Here is a 19757-nt window from a genome sequence, read left to right as displayed (position 1 = left end):
CGTGTGACAGTCTGCATCCTTATCTGTGTGACTGCCAGGAGATCGCTTTAGAGTTTTCTTCTGCCTTTTTTCAAGCGATGACGGCACCACCAGATTACTGATAGGTGGATACAAAGCAATAGCAGAAGTGCTGGAAATACTATATGGTGGAGCCACTAGAGAACAGAATATTTTCAGGTTTGAAGGCACTGAAAGTTTATTTTAAGGAGACAAAATATTAATAGGTACGATCTGTACCATGGTGGCAGGTGAAGGTTCAGGGGCTGTAATAGTGTCTGTACGATGTTATCTAAAGGGATTAGGAGCATCTTGCTGTGGTGATTCTGCAGGAGATTGGGGAATTTTTAGTTCAACACTGAACATCTATTTGTCAAAGTCAAGCAACACAAGGATGTCTCAGCATTAATGGGTGTGGCTAGACTGAACAGACATCCAGTAAATTGGTATTGAGTCAATCCTCAACAACTATGTCTGAAATGCTGGACAGATCCAGCGCCTGTTTTTGGAGTGGCAGTTATAACTACTCCTCGCCCTGGGTCTCCCTCTAATGGAGTCCTTATGGGTAGAGAGCTGTGTACCAGCTGAAAGAGCCACCCTGACAGGCCACTAATGCAGGTCCTTGAATCTACCTTTTAAAGTTGCGCTCCATTTGACTTCTGAGACCACTGACCTGTCAGTCCTAGAGAAGATGGCAGAGAATTGTATACAGTAGGAAAGAGCATATGGCTCCTCCATGCAGGAACAAATGTAATCAAAAAGGTTCTCGTCAATCAAGACTTAATACATGTACTAAATCAACTGTCAGGCACTCAGTCTAATAAATACTTGGTGATGCATTAAAAAAAAAAACATACTAATTATATAAAGATTCCTTTTGGAGACTGTAGGTTGAGAATAGAGGTATATTTGTCCTAAATATGGTTAAAAGTGCTAGCAATATAGATAACATTAAATTTAGAACATCAAGAGAAAGCAGTTTATTGTGAAGGAACAGATCAGTAAAGAAATACTTGAAGACAAGTTCTTAGGGACACATTATGGAAAAGACCAATATACATATGAATCTGTTCTGCAATCTGATTCTCCAGCTTACCCGAAAATCTTCATGAGATACGTGTGATGAGGGTATGACTACAATTTTAGTCAGGTTCCTCATCCTTTCCTCTTTTTCAATCTGAAGAAGTTTAATTTCTTCTAGCAACTGTGCACGTTCATCTGCTGCCATTGCCTTAGTTCGAGTCTCAGAAGAAGTCTAAAAAAATATTAGTTAACAGACGGAGTTTCAATTTCACATCTAAAACATTTTTTTCCACAATAAAATGTATTACGTTTTACAATTTGTTTTATCACCACCCTTGAAACAATACCAAATACATTTACATCACTCTGCATTATAAATAGCATAATTAACCCCTTCGCTGCTGATGACGAGCTCAGCTCGTCATCAGCCACGGTGGTCGTGTGCGGATGACGAGCTGAGCTCGTCATGTAACGCGGTTTTTGGAAAAAAGCTGCACAGTGCGAAAATAACCCCCGCACGCATGTGGTTATACATAGTCACCACACCGCACAGGCCAAGTCACGTGTCGTAATTTCCTACAATCCAGTTCTATTCAAGGTTCGGTTAGTAGGTTCAACCTACAATTAAGCGGTCTGTCAATTATGGTTTTACCCAACCCTCTTCTCGGCGGCCCCCACACTTTTACAAATGTGTATACACAACCTCTATTTTCATAGGTTACATTCTCCACTAGTATACACCAATCCATGTTGACACCATTTTTTAATAGTTTTATTTAGCGCGTACATGACCCTTGCGGGTATCAGAGCGCTTTACTATTGAGCAGAGCAATAATATCATATATGAGAAAAATTCTGGATAAAGTAGTACTAAGAAAGGAAGGGTAAGGTTTACAATGAGGTGATACACCAATAAAAACAAAAATATCAGTCAAGAAAACTGCAGTAACATGCAGTGTCTAGAAAAGTGAGGGTAGTGTCAGGACTCGCAAGTTGAAAACACAAAGTAGTCCGTATGTCGTAGTCATGAGGAAAATTGAAGAATCTGGAGGATAATCTTTGGATTTAGGGAAGAAATTTGTTCATAAGGAGTACTTTGACTTCTTTCTTGAAGGATACAGTTGAGGAATGTATCCTGATTACAGGGGGTAGGAGTTCCAAATTCTTGGAGCATTCCTAGAGAAGGATTGTTGTACTTTTTCTTCTCTGTGGTTTCAGGAGTAAGGTGTTGGAGTTTCTGGATGATCTGGAACCACCAGAGAGTTATAGTTTGAGCAAGACATGTAGGGATTTTGAATTGGAAGGGTTGTGTGCGTCATGCAAGCAATTATTTTGCTGGATTCTTGCTTTATAAGAGAACCAGTTGAAGGATTTCAGATCGGGAGTGATTAGGTGGTTTCTTTTTCAGCCGGTGATGTGCCCAGCACCAGAGTTGAGCAAGCCTCTCAGAGGAGCCAGTATGGATATGGGTAAACAAGAGGGTTGCATTAGCATAGTCCAACCTGGTAATCATTACGGCTTGCACTGCATGTTTGAAGTCTTTTGGGAGGGGGGAGTGTTAATTTCTTTAGAATGTTCATTTGGTGATACGCTCCTATAGAGGTGGCAATAATGTGTTTCTGCATTTTGAGGATCTTGTTGAGAGTTAATCCCAGAGATCTTGCAGGGTCAATGACTTGTGGAATGCAGTTGAGGGGCGTTCGATGTTTCAACCATTCTTCAATGCCAGGTGACTGGTTAGGTGGAGCAATAAGTAGGTATTCAGTTTTTTTGTTTTATTTGAGGTGGAGTTTTCTGCAGAGTTGTGTTGAAGGAGCTGATGCATTCTTGTGCAGAGACTTATGTATAGTTTGGTATTGTCCACGTACATGTGATAGTGTTTGTTGGATGAACTCCAAATTTCTCTGAGACGTTCCATGAACAGGTTGGAGAGTGGGTGAAAATGGGGGGCCCTGTTGGACCCCTAATGTGACCGGTGTGGTCCTCAATAGTGAGTGATTAACTTTGACTCTTTGAGACCTATTGTGGGGATAGGAGTTGAACCAGTTGAGGATTAATCCTGATAACTCCATACGGTGTTCCAAAAGGTCTAGTAAGTTGTCATGTTTACCCGTAACAAAAGCAGACAATAGGTCAAGGGGGATTAAAAGACAGGATTGGTTCTGGTCCAGCATTTTTGGGGCATCGTCCACTATGTGTGTCACAGCTGATTCGGCGCTCTACCCTGGATGGAAACCGGATTGAAATTGGTCTGATAATCTGAAATGATCAACGTGGTTACAGAGTTGGACGTGAACACATTTTTGAAGGAGCTTCGCAAAGGTAGGAATACTGGAGATAGGTCGAAAGTTGTTCAAGTCAGTTTGATCTGCTTTGGGGTTTTTTTAGGATAGGGGAAACCTGCCTGGACTTTAGGCTGTCAGTGATAGTGCCTTGAAGGAGAAGTGGTCCAAAGTGGGAGCAATCCGGTATGATTTCCTTGAGTAGGTTGGGAGATAGAGGTTCATTGAAGTGGTTTGAGCATTGGTTGAATCTTTTGAGGAAAGAACCATTCATAATATTCTGACAGCGGATGTAATGGCCTTACCCTTACCTAGTCATACTACATATTTATGTAATTGCCATTTCTGAATATCAAGAAACTTAGATATCTACTGGCATCAATGCGTCCGCATATGCCCATAGCCAATAGTTGGATATGGAAAGGTGTACTCAAAATATTATGCTTTATTTTATAGAATTTCAAAACTTTTGCAAATTAAGGCTCAGCAGCAGGGCATGCAAAGGTGTACCTTCTTGTTCATAACCTCCAAGACAACTGTCTTTAATAGCGCTCCCCTACAATCTAAGGTTCTAAGGTGCACTTAGTGTATTAGACTAGCTATAGTTGGAGCTGTACCTTTAGAAATCCTGTTCATATTGCTACTTGGTTATTTCGTCGTCTACAATCAGTCCTCATAAATCTTGTGATCCAAAATCCATGTCCCATTTAAAATTTTCTAATTTAGCTGGAGAATTACGCAACAGAGTTCTGTTCATTAGGGAGACCACACCTGTGTGAATTGTGGACAATAGAGGTCTTTGCAATAGGGTTTCCTCAGTAGGGTTCAGCCTATGTCTATGCGCATACCTAGTGCAAGGCATTATTGTAAACCTTTTCAAAATGTACCTTCTTCCATTTTTCACTTTTAGCTGTACAATGGACATTGTTGAATCATGCAACTAAATATCCCTCAGCCTTGTTAAGCCAATGATGTCAATTCCAGCAAAGTAATCTAAGCTCTATGCTTCTCTAAACTAGACTCCAACACACAAAAGGGTTAAAAGGGTTCTTTTGGAAGCCATGAAAGGAACAATTTGCATCAGTCAAGTTGTCAAATTTGAAAAGCTTGCAAGCAATGCAGACAGGCAAGATTAGATAATGAAAATTATTGATTTTAATCAAACGTTTCCTCTAGGAACTGTCGTACATATTCACTGAAAAAAAGCAACAGTTAAAGGGATTTTAAAGTTAGGTAAAAATGTCAGTTAAAACACACCCTTTAAAACTAACAAAACCACTGTAGATCACCAGTTATAGCAGTCTTACATAACTGTAAATAGTGTACTAAGGTAACTATAACTCGTGCTCCCATGATGCAGTATTTTAATCATTGATGTAATTTCAGATGTTGCACTCATCTATGATAGATCAGGTCATGAGTGATGTAATACGTGGGGTTATTGGCCATGCATGATGAGGGCGCGAGTTATAATCAACTTAGGGCACAAGTTATAGCTACACCCCCCCTCCCACCCCAGCCTATATTAGCCCTGTGCTGTCAGTCGGTGCCCACCTGGGGCCCTGCCAGCTCACCGCACACACCCATCCTGGGTGCAGCAGGAGCCAGTATTGGTCCCTCCTGTTGCGATTAAGTATTTTTCTGTGCTCCTTTTTTGCAGGTCCCGCTGAGTAAGAGCAGACCGGTTTTCCCTGTCCACGCTCCTGCAGACAGAAAAACAGTGTCCCAGGGGTGGCATCCCCAGGACCCAATAGAGGAGCAGACTACTCTGGATGGGGTTCTTAGGGACTTTCAATGCTCAAAGGACGAAGTTTGGGTGCTCCCACCTCCCTTTTAAATGTATACATTTGCCCCAGGGGCAGGGTATCCCTCTCTTTCCTCCTTAGATCTTTTATTCACTTTTTTTCCCAGGACTTGAGGCAGGTTGCCCCTCTCTCAGAGCCTTATTAGGTTCTGGTGGCCCCACGCTCCTGGGCCACTAAAAGAATTGAAGGTCATTAAAAAGTAGCACAGATGGGGCAATTTCTATTTGCGAATGCACATCTTAGCAATCAATCAGCAGGAAAGTGGTATTGGCGTACAATATAATGTAGTGCTCTCAAAGCAATAAGTCTCCCTCCAACCACCAAGAGACAAGTAACAAGAAAAAACTAAGGAAAGATCTGTCGAGTTCACAAATACTATGCACATATGCCGAGGCACACCAAATTTAGTCCATACTGTAATATAGGTAGTGACCAATATAGTAAGCAAAGGTAGTCTGTAAGAAATTAGTTTCTCTTGATTTTCTTCTCAAAATCAGATTAGAAAACACACTGGCAGCCAACACGTTTTTCGTCCAAAGGACTTTATCAAGGCTAGTGTTTATATTAAAGGACACCAGCACTTCCAGAAGCACTGTGGCGAAGGTAAGCGTGTCAATGCAACGGTTTCTATATACCGAAGAGACCTGAATGTCTGAGTAGACGTCAGATTCCTAAAACCGATCATATAGCCATTCACAGTAGTTCCCTGGATGCTGAAATTAAGAATAGTTCAAGGTTTACCATAGTAATGAATATGCCTGTGGTCCACTGCTGTCACAACAGGTATCTGTACCTGCAAACATAAGTACTCCACGTAGAAATTGTAAGTCTTGAGGAAGTTTTGGATAATGGCTTCAATACAAGTATCTGTACCAGTTATAAACAGCTTTTATACAATGCTGTATGTGATCTGGTAAATGAGACAAGTGCCGTCGGTTACAAACCTAGAAAAAAGGCACCAGGCTCTGATAAACCTGGAGCAGCGAAGAAACCGCCATACGTGCTGTCTGCTAGGCGACGCCATCCCCCAGGGCCACTACAAGAATTAAAGAGGAGGGGGCCTTGCGCCCCCGAGCTTGTTAGGCCCCGGGCACCCCATCCTCCAGGGCCACTACAAGAATTGAAGAGGGGGGGCCATGACCCCTCAAGCCTTTTTAGGTACAGCAGACTCCATCCCCCAGGGGCAATAGAAAAACTAAAAGGGAGGGTGACATTGCGGCTCCCCTCCCAGAGACTGGTTAGGCCCTGGGGACCTCATCCTCCAGGGCCACTAGTATAAAGGGGAGGGGTGCGCCCACACTCCCCATGCCTTCTTAGAACTTGGGGACCTAATCCTCCAGGGCCCGCACTAATAAAGGGGAGTGCCCTGGTGCCCACCCAGGGCACCCACCATACTGATAAGCACATGCAGCATGAGCTGGCCCTGCTCTTGTTCGGAGGGAATAGCTACTAATGCTGCTCCCCCTGGGCAGGAGGAATATTTTGATCGGTTTACCTGCCGCATCAGTGCAGGTAGGAAAACAGATCAAAAGACTACATCTTTACAGCTCCCGCCCACTTGGAGCAAATTGTTTTTGCTCCAGCTTGGCAGGAGTTTTGAAAATGCTCCCACCAAGCAGGAACAAACACAGATTTCACTTGTTATGCCGGTGCGGGCAGGAAAAACGATATGTCTCTGGGGTGCGGTCCACAGAACACAGCATGTGAGCTGGCCCCTGGTGAGTGGGCTAAGTGGGGTTTTGAGAGGCTAAGGGAGCGGGCCCTATTACCAATTTCAGCCTCTGGGGCTCTCTAAAGACTGTCTTGGCTCAGGGAGGGGGCCACGCGACACCCACCCCCCTTAATTGTTTGTGAAATTTGGGTCCCAGGGGTGAGCTCCCCAGGGCCTTTAATGGCTTGGGTAGAGGGGGGGATAAGCGACCCCCCTGCCCTTATTAAATACAGTCTCGGTCGTGGGCTCCACGGGGATTATAATTAATGTGGCCCAGCCACCATTTTTGTTTCGGAGTCCCGCAGGATCGAGGCAATTTTTAGGAGTGGAGTTTTCAAAGTGCTGCTTTTGCAGGCGACAAGCTTGCGGTTACGTGCGCGAGCTCGTGCACAGCCATCATTTGGCTTTTGAGCATAGGCGCCATCTTGCGGGCACCCTTGCAGCCTGAGATCACTTTCACGGCTGTGCAGCCAATGCACCACTCGCACTCAGCAGTCCCCCTGAGGAACAAGCAGGAATCTACTTCTGCCTGCTACTCGACAGCGCGCTCAGCACTTTTTTTTTTAGTGCAACTAAAGTTGTGACGAATGTGGCATTCCTGCTTACTATAGCAGCCCGAGTACTGGCCTCTGCACAGATACTGGGATCTCGACAGCAACTCCTTGGCGCACAAGTTACTTACCTTCGGTAACGATATATCTAAGAAACAGTAGTTAGTGATAGATTCCTTACCTTAGAATATCCCCAGGCGTCAGACTGGACCCGGAAAGTTTTGAGTAGCAGTACCCCTGCGTGTCTGTAGGAGTCTTCTGCGGCTCCGTGTCAGTCGTCGTGGTCGCCAGGATGACTGAGTACTTAGACGCCGCCCTCGCGCGCTGACGTCAGTTCTTGTACATAGCTTTCCGCGCCAGGAACGCAGACCCATGACAGAGATCAACACTGGTGCCATGAAACGAGGGCCTTTAAAGGGATGTCCTTAACCCTAGATATCGGTTCGCAGAACGGGGAGGATCGGTGGGGCGGTAAGGAATCTAACACCAACTACTGTTTCTTACAGATATCGAAGGTAAGTAACTTGTGCATCTGAAAGAAACAGGTTAATGTTAGATTCCTTATCTTAGAATAGATACCCCAGCAATACCAACCACGGCGGTGGGTCTGCAAACCAAGATCACACCAGAAAGTCCTGGAGAACGGAACGGCCGAAAAAGCCATCTCTCCGGACTTGGCTGTCCAGGCAGTAGTGTCTAGCAAACGTGTGCAGCGAGGCCCATGTAGCTGCCTGACAGATGTCCTGCAAGGGGACTCCCCGACCCAGGACAGTAGTAGCCGCCTTGGCCCGAGTGTAATAGGCCCTCAGCCCAACAGGGGGCTCCTTTCTAGCCAATAAGTAACAAACCTTGATGCACAACATGATCCACCGAGAGAAGGTCCGTTAGTACACCGCCCGTCCCTTCATCGTACCCACGTAGCAAACAAAGAGCTGGTCGTCCACCCGGAAATGGCGTGTGCGATCAAGGTAGAAAGATAGCGCACGTTTTGGGTCCAGTCGGTGGAGCTGTTCTTCCTCTTTTGAAGGGTGCGGAGGTGGAAAGAAGGTAGGCAAATTGATGGAATGCCCGATGTAAAAGGCCGTAACCACCTTGGGCAGGAAAGAAGGACGCGTTCTTAAAACAACTTTGTCCGGATGGACAGAAAGGAAAGGAGGCTTCAAAGAAAGAGCCTGGAGCTCACTCACTCTCCTGGCAGAGGTGATGGCAACCAGGAATGCAGTCTTAAGAGTCAGAAGACGAAGAGGGCAATTGTGAAGCGGATCCAAGGGAGTGCACATCAGAGTGGTTAGAACAAGGTTCAAGTCCCACTGAGGCATCACGAAAGGAACAGGAGGAAACATGTGCGTGGTGCCCTTCAAGAATCTATTTACAACAGGGGACTTGAAAAGAGATGGCTGATCAGGAAGCCTCAAGAGGCAGCCCTTAAGAGTGCCCAGAGCAGAGCTAGGCTGGGCAAGAGAGGGAAGGCAGAGGAGAACCTCTGATAGGGGGGCAGAAAGAGGATCCACAGCCTTTGCTGTGCACCATGACACAAATGTATTCCACCTGCAGGCGTATACCAATTTTGTGGAGGGACGCCTGGCTGCCAGAATCACATCACAGACTTCAGGAGGAAAGTCAAATTGCCTCAACTGCCGCAGCTCAATCTCCACGCATGGAGGTGGAGGCTGGACAGGTTCGGGTGGAGGACCGTCCCCTGCTGCTGCGACAGAAGGTCCTCCTGAAGAAGCAGACTACTCGGGGGGGGGGAAATCGACTGACATGCTGAGTAGCTTGTGCCCAGTCCGGAGCCACAAGGATGACTTGGGCCCGGTCACGCTTGATCTTCCCCGACACTCTGGGCAGAAGTGGTATAGGCGGAAAGGCGTACAATAGACCGTAGCTCCACTCTCAACGAAAAGCGTCTCCGAGCGAGTGCCGCCTTGGAAATTCCAGTGCGCAGTACTGATGACATTGCGCGTTCTCTTCTGTGGCGAATAGATCTAACCAAGGCTCTCCCCACTGCTGAAAGAGGCCTTGCGCCACGTCCGAGAGCAGACGCCATTTGTGATCCATCATGCACCGGCGGCTGAGTTCGTCCGCCCTGGTGTTCAGGGAGACTGCCAGGTGTTGAACCACCAGGGTGATGCCCTGGTGTTCAGCCATGTCCAGAGGCGCAGAGTCTCCTGACAAAGGGTCCACGACCCCACCCCACCTTGTTTGTTGCAGTACCACATGGCGGTGGTGTCCGTGAACACCTGCACTACACTTCCCCGGACAGAAGGAAGGAATGCCTTCAGTGAGTCATCGTGGTCGGCCCAGAGACAGTAAAGGCACCGTCAGTAACAGACATCATGCGGTTACAGTTCTCGCAGAGTTTGAACCCAGGCATCCCTATCGGCACCGGAGTAGAGTATCGACTCGAGAAGATCCAAAAGAGATTGAAAAAGTTAGTCAAAAAGTGTCTAGGAGTACTGCTCTTCCCGGATCTGCGCTTGCTGGCACGGAAAAAAGAAGAACTGACGTCAGTGCGCAAGGTGCTGTGTCTAAGTACTCAGACAACGTCATCCCGGCGACCACGACGGACGCGGAGCCGCAGACTACGCCTACCGACGTGCAGTGGTACTGCTACGCAAAACTTTCCGGATCCAGTCTGACACCTGGAGATATTCTAAGGTAAGGAATCTAACACTAACCTGTGTCTTTCAGATGTATATTTTAACCTATATGTACCCACATCTCTTCATCACTGTTAAGCCATTCGGGGTTTTAGTCTGCATTTCTATTACATACTTTGACTCCAGTTGTCGCAATTTCCAAACTCTGTCTCCTACCCTTTCATTAAACGGAATTTGATCCACACAAAAATCTCCTAAGAGATCCCTATTGCCCTGATATGCTGTCTGAAAATGTCAGGTCACTTTCATTATAGCACACATGTGTCTGACACTTTTTTCTGGCCATATGCATCGTGCTCCCAATATTTTTACGTCCACATGGGCAGATTAGGCAATATACCACAAAACTGGAATTACAGTTCAAGTTTTGTGAATGGTTTGTTTTTCTTATCCCGAATCTCATATTCCTTAACTTTAGCACAGTACTAGCATGCCTTACATTTCATGCAAGGGAAAACTCATGTAATCCTGGGTTTCTTAAACTTTCTGTGAAACATTACTGTGAACTAGCATGTTCTTTAGAGAAGTGCCTTCTCTGTATGCGACTACTGGCCTTGACGGTATTATAGGGCCTTAAACAGGATCAGTGTTTAACATTCTCCAACTATTTTTTAGGATATTATAAAAGTGAGATGAGTCAGTAGAACAACTCAATTATTCTCATCACATTTTCTCCTTGATCCTTTCCATCCCTGTTTTTCTTTTTTAATAGAGTTTCTCTTTCAAACATTTGCATTCTGTATTCTGTTTGTTGTAATGCCTTATCTGGATATCCTCTAGACCTAAATCTGGACAAGGCCTTATCCTTGGCCTTCATAAAGGTGGTAGGCACTGAGCAATTTCATTTGATATGTAATAGTTCCTGAAAGGGTATACTAGTTATCAAGCTCTTTGGCTGTTGGCATGTAAAACTAAGCTGCCAGATGTGGGATTTCTATATAATGTTGTCTGTAGCTCACCTCAAAACTTTCCATGGTCAAACCAGTCAAAAATAGCACATTTTTAAAGTCTTGTAGAGATTCATCAAACTGGCCCAAACTTATTAGCAACACAAAAAAAGCTTTCCTATTCAACAGCTGACCTAATTATCGCTACTGGGTAACTGTGTAAATAAAATACATACATATCTCTCTCTCTCTCTCTCTCTCTCTCTCTCTATCCTCCCTGATTTTACATTGAGCTTTAGGTTGGGGTATTTTTATTTAGAAAGGTCTGTTAGAATTATTGGATTTATCCGGCTACACAACATTTTTTGAGCTCTAATGTCGATGCACTTTATTCGCCAATAAGTGGCATTTTTGCCGATATTGAATTACTCACAGTTAAATAGGCATCGCGTATGGAGAGGGTCGCATTTGTTGAGATTCAGCATATTTTTAAGCAGTTAATAGAAATTTACTAGTTCGGTTTTATTCATTGCATTTGGTTTTATGCGGAAAAAAAAGCTTTTGTAAAACTTTTCAGCTGAGTCTCAGGGAGGCAGGGACTTACATGTTTTTGTCTTTTTTTTGCAGTGAATGTAACGGCTATGTGTGTGTGATCAACGGCTCTAGAAGCTCGAAACGCGTCATGGCTGTTTTCCTGTGCCAATAAACTATTCTTGGCCAGATCCTGTGGTCCGTCTCCTGTTGATAGCTTTGCCGATCTTAAGTGTTTGGAGGTTGCTTAAGGAGATATATATATAAATATATATAAATATATATAAATATATATATATATATATATATATATATATATATATATATATATATATATATATATATATATAACTGAAAAAAACCATAAGTTTCACACCAGTTATAGTTAGGAATTAGCATTTAAAAAACCTATTAAATTCACTGAAAAAAAACATAGGTTTCACACCAGTTATAGTTAGCTTGAAATTTTACTGACATAAAACCAGATATCAGAGACCTCTCTGATATCTAGGTATACAGATTTGAGGTTTTATATGCCACATTTCGCCCAGCTTTACCGCCTGTTATTGGTGGAAATATGTGTTTGTTTATTAATTTTATAAATAGGTCTATTTGAATATTTATGTCTTAACACATATATTTATGATAATTACATGCTGGGAAAAGCTCTCCGACGAGCCCTAGAAAGCGTGCTGCCTTAATCCTCATCCGTTTGCTCCACTCAGCGAGCCCCTGATTCAGGAGCTCAGTGGCCCCCACCTTCGGGAGTGGTGCAGGCTCGGCGTCAGGACAGCTTCAAACATCGTGCTCAGTGGGGGTCCAGAAATTGAGCCTCACTCGAACAAAGGACAGCAGTTTCCCCATTAGCAGCTTTTATTACTGGTACAAAGAGCTGAGGTTCAATTTCTGGACCCCCACTGAGCGCGATGTTTGAGGCGGCTGTCCTGCCGCCGAGCCTGCACCACTCCCGAAGGTGGGGACCACGGAGCTCCTGAATCCAGGGCTCATGGGAGAGCTTTTCCCAGCATGTAATTATCGAGCGCTTCCATCTGTGGGTAAATTCGGACTTCACCTACCAGAAAGCCACGCAGTTATCTCATTGAGAGGCGTCCAATCAGGGCCTGCGATAATGCTAAAGAAAGGAAGGTGGAGACGTGTTTGCCCTCAGACTGTTGTTCACCCTTTGATAAAGAGGACTTCTCGAAGCGCGTCAGGGTTTCAGTCAATGCTTTTAATTGATGGAAAGTGCAGCTGTTTGTACCAGTCTTGGCGGAGTGGATTCCTTGACACTGGTTTCCTCCTCGTATGGAGGAACGCCTGCCCCGATACGGAGATCTTTGCTGACCTTGTTGATCCTAATTTTTCTGCCAATGAGGGGTTTAACCCCTCTGTTGGGAGGATCACCGATTGTAAGGTCTGAATCTCCTGCGGAATTCCTTCTTTTTTTCAAGCCCCACTGCCTTCAATGTGTCCAGCTCTGTTTTCATTTGGGACCTTTCTTCGTCTGTGTGAGCCCCGAATAGAGAGGAACCGGAGAAGGGAAGATTCAGGATGCGTGACTGCGCTTCTGGCTTGAGCGATGTAAGTCGGAGCCAAGATGTTCTTCTTGTGCATATCCCATGCCCATAGACATGAGCCGAAAGGGTAGCCCATCAGCTGCAGCACCGATAACCTGCTTAGACACCAAGCTGCCCTCTTGCAAGATCTCTTCGAAATATTTGCAGTCATCCTGCGGCAACTTCTCAGTGAATCTCTGCAGTCCCACAGAGAACGGTCGTAGCGGCCCAGGAGAGCCGATGCATCGGAGACCTTCAACATAGAGGCCGAAGTGCCACAAACCTTCCTTCCCCACGAATCTTGTGTTTTACTCTCCTTATCTGGCGGAACAGTAGAGGAAGAAGCGACAGCATGGGTCTTCTTTTGCCGCAGCAATTATGACAGAATCTAGAGAAGGATCGGCTCGAAGGAAGAGTGGATTGTCCTCTGGGGAGCAGTACTTTAAGATACTCACTAAAGCAGTCTTAACACTCGCCGGTGTGAGAAAGATGTCCATCACTGGCTCTATGAGGCCTGGTACTAATGGTAGCAGAAGTCTAGAAGCTGCTCTCTGGTGTAGAGTCTCAAAAATCACAGAGGACTTACTTTGACTAGTTGGCATAGGAATGCCTAGCTTGCCCGCCCCTCAACCAAGAGTGTCCTGAAAGGTGGAGACATCATACACCGGAGAGACCCTCCACGGCGGACTGTCTGTCAAAGTAGGTGACTAGTCTGAGGGACGTACGAGTGGAAGAAGAGGACTGAGTTGGAGAACTGAGTGTTCTTCACCTGCTTCTGGATCTAGACCTCTTTCGGTGTGAGGGCGCAGGAGTGCAGCTGCGAGCTCTGGCTCTTGAAGGAGAACGTGCCCAATACACAGCCTGTACCAGACAAGCAAACTGAGATCTGTGAAGAGGGCTAAAGGAATGCTGCTCCCCTGTGGCCGTCAACCAACGATGCAAAGGCCTGTTCCATCATGGCAACATATGGAAGGTGATCTTTGCATCTCTCGACTTTCAGGAGACTGTGCAGGAGGAGGGGAGTTCACTTCTTGTGCAGGACTGGTTGGGGAATCTTGGTGTCCCCCCGACGCTGGACGTGGAGATCACCACCTCGGGAGATCTTGACGTTGATCCTCGGTGAGAACTGGGAGAACCGGTTCTAGATGTGTGTGAAGGTGAAGAAGACCAGCTTACTGGAAGTGAGGCTTCTTCAGATGGATGCCTCGACTCGGATCTGGAGCGCCTCTGCACAGATGGACGTCTCGCCGGAGACTCCTGCCTCGATGTCTACTTTCTCCTCTTGGAAGGAGGACTTAACCTTGCAGCCGAACATTCGACGTCAAACGTCTACCAGACGCCGACGGAGTTCCATGTTTCGACGTCAGCCGCCCCCCGCTCTGAAGGTTGGTCTCTCAACGTCGACCAACGTTGGAAAGCAGACGACGGAGATTTCTGCCTCAACGTCGAAGATGGAGTGTGGTGAATCGACGTCAAAGATCCATGGCCTGGCTTCGACGGAGACTTGATCTCTGGACTGATCGACAGAGACCTGCGCCTCGATGTTGATCGCAGATGAGGCGACGGCGGAGTGATGTGCTGCGGCGTCGATCGCCGATGATGCAACGACTGAGTGATGTGCCTCAAGGTCGATCGCCTAGCCAGCGTTGACGGAGACTGGTCTCTCGACATTTAGCGTCTCCTGATTGACGCCAATGGAGGACCGGTTTAATTTAACTCCAGCCGCCCTAAAAAAAAGATTTCAGGGAGTTGAGAATAAGTGCTTCTGCTGCTAGGCAGATGGGGAAGGCGGATGGCACCATATCTTCTTTGCATGTCCACGGTTGAGGCCCTTTTGGGAGGCAATTTTTGCTGATATCGAGCTAGCAATCAGGAAGAGTGTTTGCCCGAGGCCGCGGTTGCTTTGTTTGGACTTTGCAGGGATAGAATGATGTTAACAGAGGCCGAGAAAGCTTTTCCATTTATTTCTTGTACTGTAGCTCGTTCCTTAATTCTTCAGAATTGGAAATCTGGTGAAATGGTTCAATCTAATCAAAAGGTCTCGAAATTTCGACGTAGCTTATGCTAGACGGGTGGGGGCCACTAGTAAATTTGAAAAAAATTGGAAGTTTTTTAATGGTTTAGAAAAGTCAAAAGAGGGACTTTAACACTCATTTTATTTATTGATGCTGCAGCTGCTATTTGTGATTAAAAGGCACTAGCACCTTCTTTGATAATGCACTTTAGATGCATTAGCACTTTATTAGAGGATTTGCTCATGGTTATTATTGATGAATGATGTGATCAGCTGCTACAGCCATATTGTTTCTAAAAATGGACTTTGATGTTGTAGTAGTAGCTGCTATTTATGATAAAAAAAGGCACTAGCACTTTAATTGGCATTGCACTTTAGAAGCACTTGCAACTTTGCCCGTTGCCGCACCTTTTTAAAAATTATTTGCACATTGCTTTTTTTGGACGATTTTATTTGCTGCTACAGTTTTACTTTTTCTAAAATGTTATCATGAAATTAGAAGCTATCGTATCGGTTTTGTACAAATGGGTTTTCTTAATGATTTTACGTATATTAAGGGGTTCCGTGATTTAGCGATCAATAATGCAAAATTCTAAGTCTTGCAGGTAGGGGGCTCGTCCCACGAAAAAGTATTCCTTTTCTGTAGGTTCCTTTGAAGGTCCACACAATGCAGTTTCCTTATACCTGGGGGTCCTGTTGGGTGATCGCCTGAAGTGGGGCCCCCCTATACTATAGAAAAAAAGGGGGAGCTCACTAATAACTGCAGCTATTTTCAGCTTTGCTGCTAAGATGGGCAAGCACCCAATTGCAGCCATTCTGAAAATGTATCTGGCTAAGGATGTGTCATCAGCATGTTAAGGTAGTGAAGTCTGGGGGTATACCACAGCAGAAGTGCTGCAGGTGGCAGAGAGCAGCTTTCTAAAGGGCCTGCTAGGAATGCCAACCTGTTTATCGAACCAGATAGCTCATGAGGAACTGGGGGTTCTTTTTTATGTGTTACTCTTGCCTTGCGTCCCCTAGTGTTTTGGCTCAAGTGCTGGCCAAATAAGGAGCTAAAGCTTACCCAGCAAATCCTAACAGACTGTATGACCCTGGAACATATGTCCAGAATTCCATGGTTCAAGTAGGTTAGAGGTCCCTTTACAGAGTTGGGTCGCCTGGAACTCTTTAAAACCCTCAACTATAATAAACAAGCATTGGCATAGCCAATAGGTCTCACTTTTGGGACCTTTTAAGTATTTAGTTATGCAGCACAATATCCTTGGTGCAATAACATCAACTGTTGCATGGCTAAAAACGTACAAGGTCCCAAAGGCGAGACCTATTGGCTATGCCAATGCTTTATTAGAGGCCTGGCATGCAGTTTTAAATGTAGGCTGGTAAGAAAGGTGCCAACCAGAGGAGCAAGGTCTAGAGAGAAATAAGATAGGAAGCGAGGTGAGTTATAATGAGATAGCACAAAAAGAAAGGTGAAGCACAGAATAACAGGTCAGGTAAACAAAGTAGCGAGGCAGAGAGGCAGGTAGAGCCGGTGGGATTAAAAAATGGAAAGATATGAGAAGTAGAGAGAAAAGAGGTCTTGATGAGTTAGAGAGATGAGGCAAATAAAGAGGAGGGGTGAGGGAGAAGTAGAGAATGGTGAAATAGGGAGAGAGAGACAGCGGTAAGACAGATGTATTAAACGAGCGATATATTGGAAGTAGAGAGAGTGAACGGAAACCGTGAAGAAGACAGAAAGAGATGAAAGCAAAGGGAGTGATAGATGGAATGGAAGAGGTAGAGAGAGCAATGTAGAGAGAAAGAAATAAAATAATGGGAAAGGTGAGGGAAAAAGGACATCAATAAAAAGAGACATAGAAGGCCAATAGGTGAGGTAAATTGAGAGGCTAGATAGTGTATAAGAGGTGGAAAAGAGCGATGAGGCAGTGAGTTGTGAGGCAGAGAGAAATGAAAGAATGGTGAGGTAGAAAGAGGCAAGCGAGAGATGGGTAAGGTATAGATGGCAAACAATAAAGAAAGGGTAAGATAAAGAGATGCAAACAGAGGGGGGGGAAGATGCTCAGCTCAATAAAATATGTATAAAAAAAATCTTGATTTCGAGCTTCTGCAAATATTTGCATCAAAACAGAGCATTCTGGGAGCATTATACATAGCCTCATATTGCTAAACTTTGAAAACGTGTGTACACATTTTTACACTGGAATCACCGGCAGTAGTGCAGTCAGAGCTTACAACACTTACTTAAAGGGCTCATCCTAATAATAAAAGCTTTCAATTAATGAACTATAAATACAAGTTTGAAGAGCATTAACATGTGGAAAAAAATATTACCTAAACTGCAGACAGTGCCCTACCCTGATCCATAATGTGGCACTGCAAACTGGCAGCCAAAGGGTTTGTGCTGCATGGGTATGGGCCTACTTCTCCCAAGGACAAAATACCCATGAAAACGTTTGGCCCTTGACCCCAAACAATATGTCCTAGGCATCAGGCTATAGGAATTCCACATCTCTGTGATTAGTCACTAAGCTTCTCAAATTGCACTTTCCTAAAATGTTACCTTTTCTCTTAATTGCTAAATTTTTCTTTATGCTAAATATATAATGTATTAGAGGGGACAGTAAACTAAATACTCCAAGGACAGCTGATAAAGGCGTTCATCTCCAATCCTGATAACATTCTCCCTCAAATTCACCTAGACTACGTGCCACAACCAGGACAAAATTTGCAGTTCAACAACTGTGGCCTTGTGCTCAATGGAGCCAGGAAAATCATTACTCCATCAGAATGAGACCTCAACCTACAAGGTAGTACTCACTCTGATGTAAAACCTGTTTTTATACATACTATTGATAATAAAATCCACAATTACATTGCGTGTTTTTTATCAAACGGGGCTTCTGGGTTTCATGTCGAATTGAGGTGAACATACAGAGGATCAATATGTAAGCAATTTGAAAATGCAGGTAGTACAATAACTTGCAAAAGCATGTCCTACTTCAGCTCTAAATATATTCTAAGTGTTGTACATTTGAGACAGTTTCTCTTAAGCAAATCCAAACATAAAACAACTTCATGAGCAGTTCACCAATTTTAAAAAGGACGTTTTCTTAATAGGGAGAACGTGCTTGCCTTAATTCTCTGGTTAAGGAAATACAACTGATCTTCATCTAGTACTTTCCCCTCAATTTCTCCTTTTAGCTCCAATTTTTACATACCTCCAGGTCCTCCAATCGCTTCTTTAAGTCCAAAATTTCCTTTCGATACCTCTTCAAAAGAGCTTGATCATCCAATACCTCATTAACATGAGGAGTATTCTTCATGTTTTTGGCAGTACTGGCAAACTGCAACATCATAATTTGTATTAGTTTAGATTAGTACCATAGATGCAAAGATACTTTACGAGATGGGAAAATAAACAACCACCTGTTTACTTCAAAACTGGCTCATACAAGCCTATTGAAGACATACAACTTCTTTTCCTGTGCTCCTGAGTCCAGGTTTCAACAATAACACTATGTTCATAATATGCAAATCAATATTCCTCACAGTAGTATTACAGAGAGTACAGACTTGCTGGGCTGCAGTTGTTAATGGCCAGAGTTGCACACCAGTGAAAGAAAATTATTAAATATTAAGCTATTCCAAAAAACTGCCTCTCCAGCAAATAAACTGCGAAGTAAAAATATGATTCTTTAAAGCTAAGGATAATGCACATTGAGATGGCTTCAATGAGAAATCACCATACAAAGCAAAAGAACGTAATCATAAATGCAGGCATTTAAGCCTACTCGCGTTAAGTGCTCATATGTAACTTTGTCTTACCTGGAGAGTACTAAGAGTTTCATCAAAGGACACAGGTGTTACTGTGCAGATTATGACAGTTTTTGCATTGCCTCCCAAGGAATTTTGGAGAATTCTTGTCAGCTTACTGTCTCTGTAATTAATAAACCCTCTGAAGAAAGATATATCAAATTCAATAGTTAGAATGCATCCTATCATGTTTCAAGACAACTAAGCATCTCAACAGTTCAAATACAAGTCCAAGAAGGACGAGCAGTAATATATATATATATATATATATATATATATATATATATATATATATATCCAGATTTCTTCATGTCCAACAAAGAAAAGCAGCACTCGTGGGGTGACGTTAAGGCAAGCTTTTAATTACTCATTTCTGCCAAGCAAACAGACGCGTTTTGGCTTGTAGCCTTCTTCGGTGTTATCACCGCGCGTCGGACATGTTAATATAGTTTTTTTGTTGTTGTTTAACATGGTCATAGACAAAGGACAACAAAACCACTGTAAGCAACGTGGGTACCATATTGGAACATGTTTTCTTCTTAGTTATAAAGCCATGGATTGGCACCGACTTTCAATTCGTAATTACGAACAATAAATCACAGTACAGTGGTGCAAAAATGCTCTTGCCGTGGATCGGCTTATGTCCCTTGTTAGACCCTTGTAAACACATTACATTACATGGAACGAAAACAGACCAAATCAGATCTAATTATCATATCTAACTTGAAATAGCACTAAGATTCCAGAATCAAATTTAAGTTCAGATATATACAAATATATACAGTGCAACTATAGTGGCTTAAAGTGCATACTCCCACAAAGCATTGATTCATAGAATTCCAAAATATCATTATACAGCTTGGAGATATCATAATGCCAAAATACAGATAGTCAATAACTCCAAATAATCGTAGAATAGCCATTCTA

General features: G+C 44.0%; 1 protein-coding gene across 1 annotated transcript in view; it reads right to left on the bottom strand.

Moving 5' to 3' along the window:
• The window catches only part of CENPE (centromere protein E), a 1817274-nt gene that overhangs the window by 1555166 nt on the left and 242351 nt on the right, over positions 1 to 19757 (bottom strand). The window contains exons 11-13 of the mRNA XM_086962044.1: positions 18843 to 18972; positions 18236 to 18361; positions 1094 to 1252 (exon numbers count right to left, since the gene is read on the bottom strand). Of these exons, the coding sequence (XP_086818170.1) occupies positions 1094 to 1252; positions 18236 to 18361; positions 18843 to 18972 (415 nt within the window). The remainder of the gene's footprint in view (positions 1 to 1093; positions 1253 to 18235; positions 18362 to 18842; positions 18973 to 19757) is intronic.

The sequence above is a fragment of the Lissotriton vulgaris genome, chromosome 3_1, assembly GCF_964263255.1.
Source record: "Lissotriton vulgaris chromosome 3_1, aLisVul1.2, whole genome shotgun sequence".
Taxonomy (NCBI): Eukaryota; Metazoa; Chordata; class Amphibia; order Caudata; family Salamandridae; genus Lissotriton; species Lissotriton vulgaris.
The sequence above is the reverse complement of the archived record's forward strand: the minus strand, read 5'-3'. Positions and strand labels throughout refer to the sequence as shown.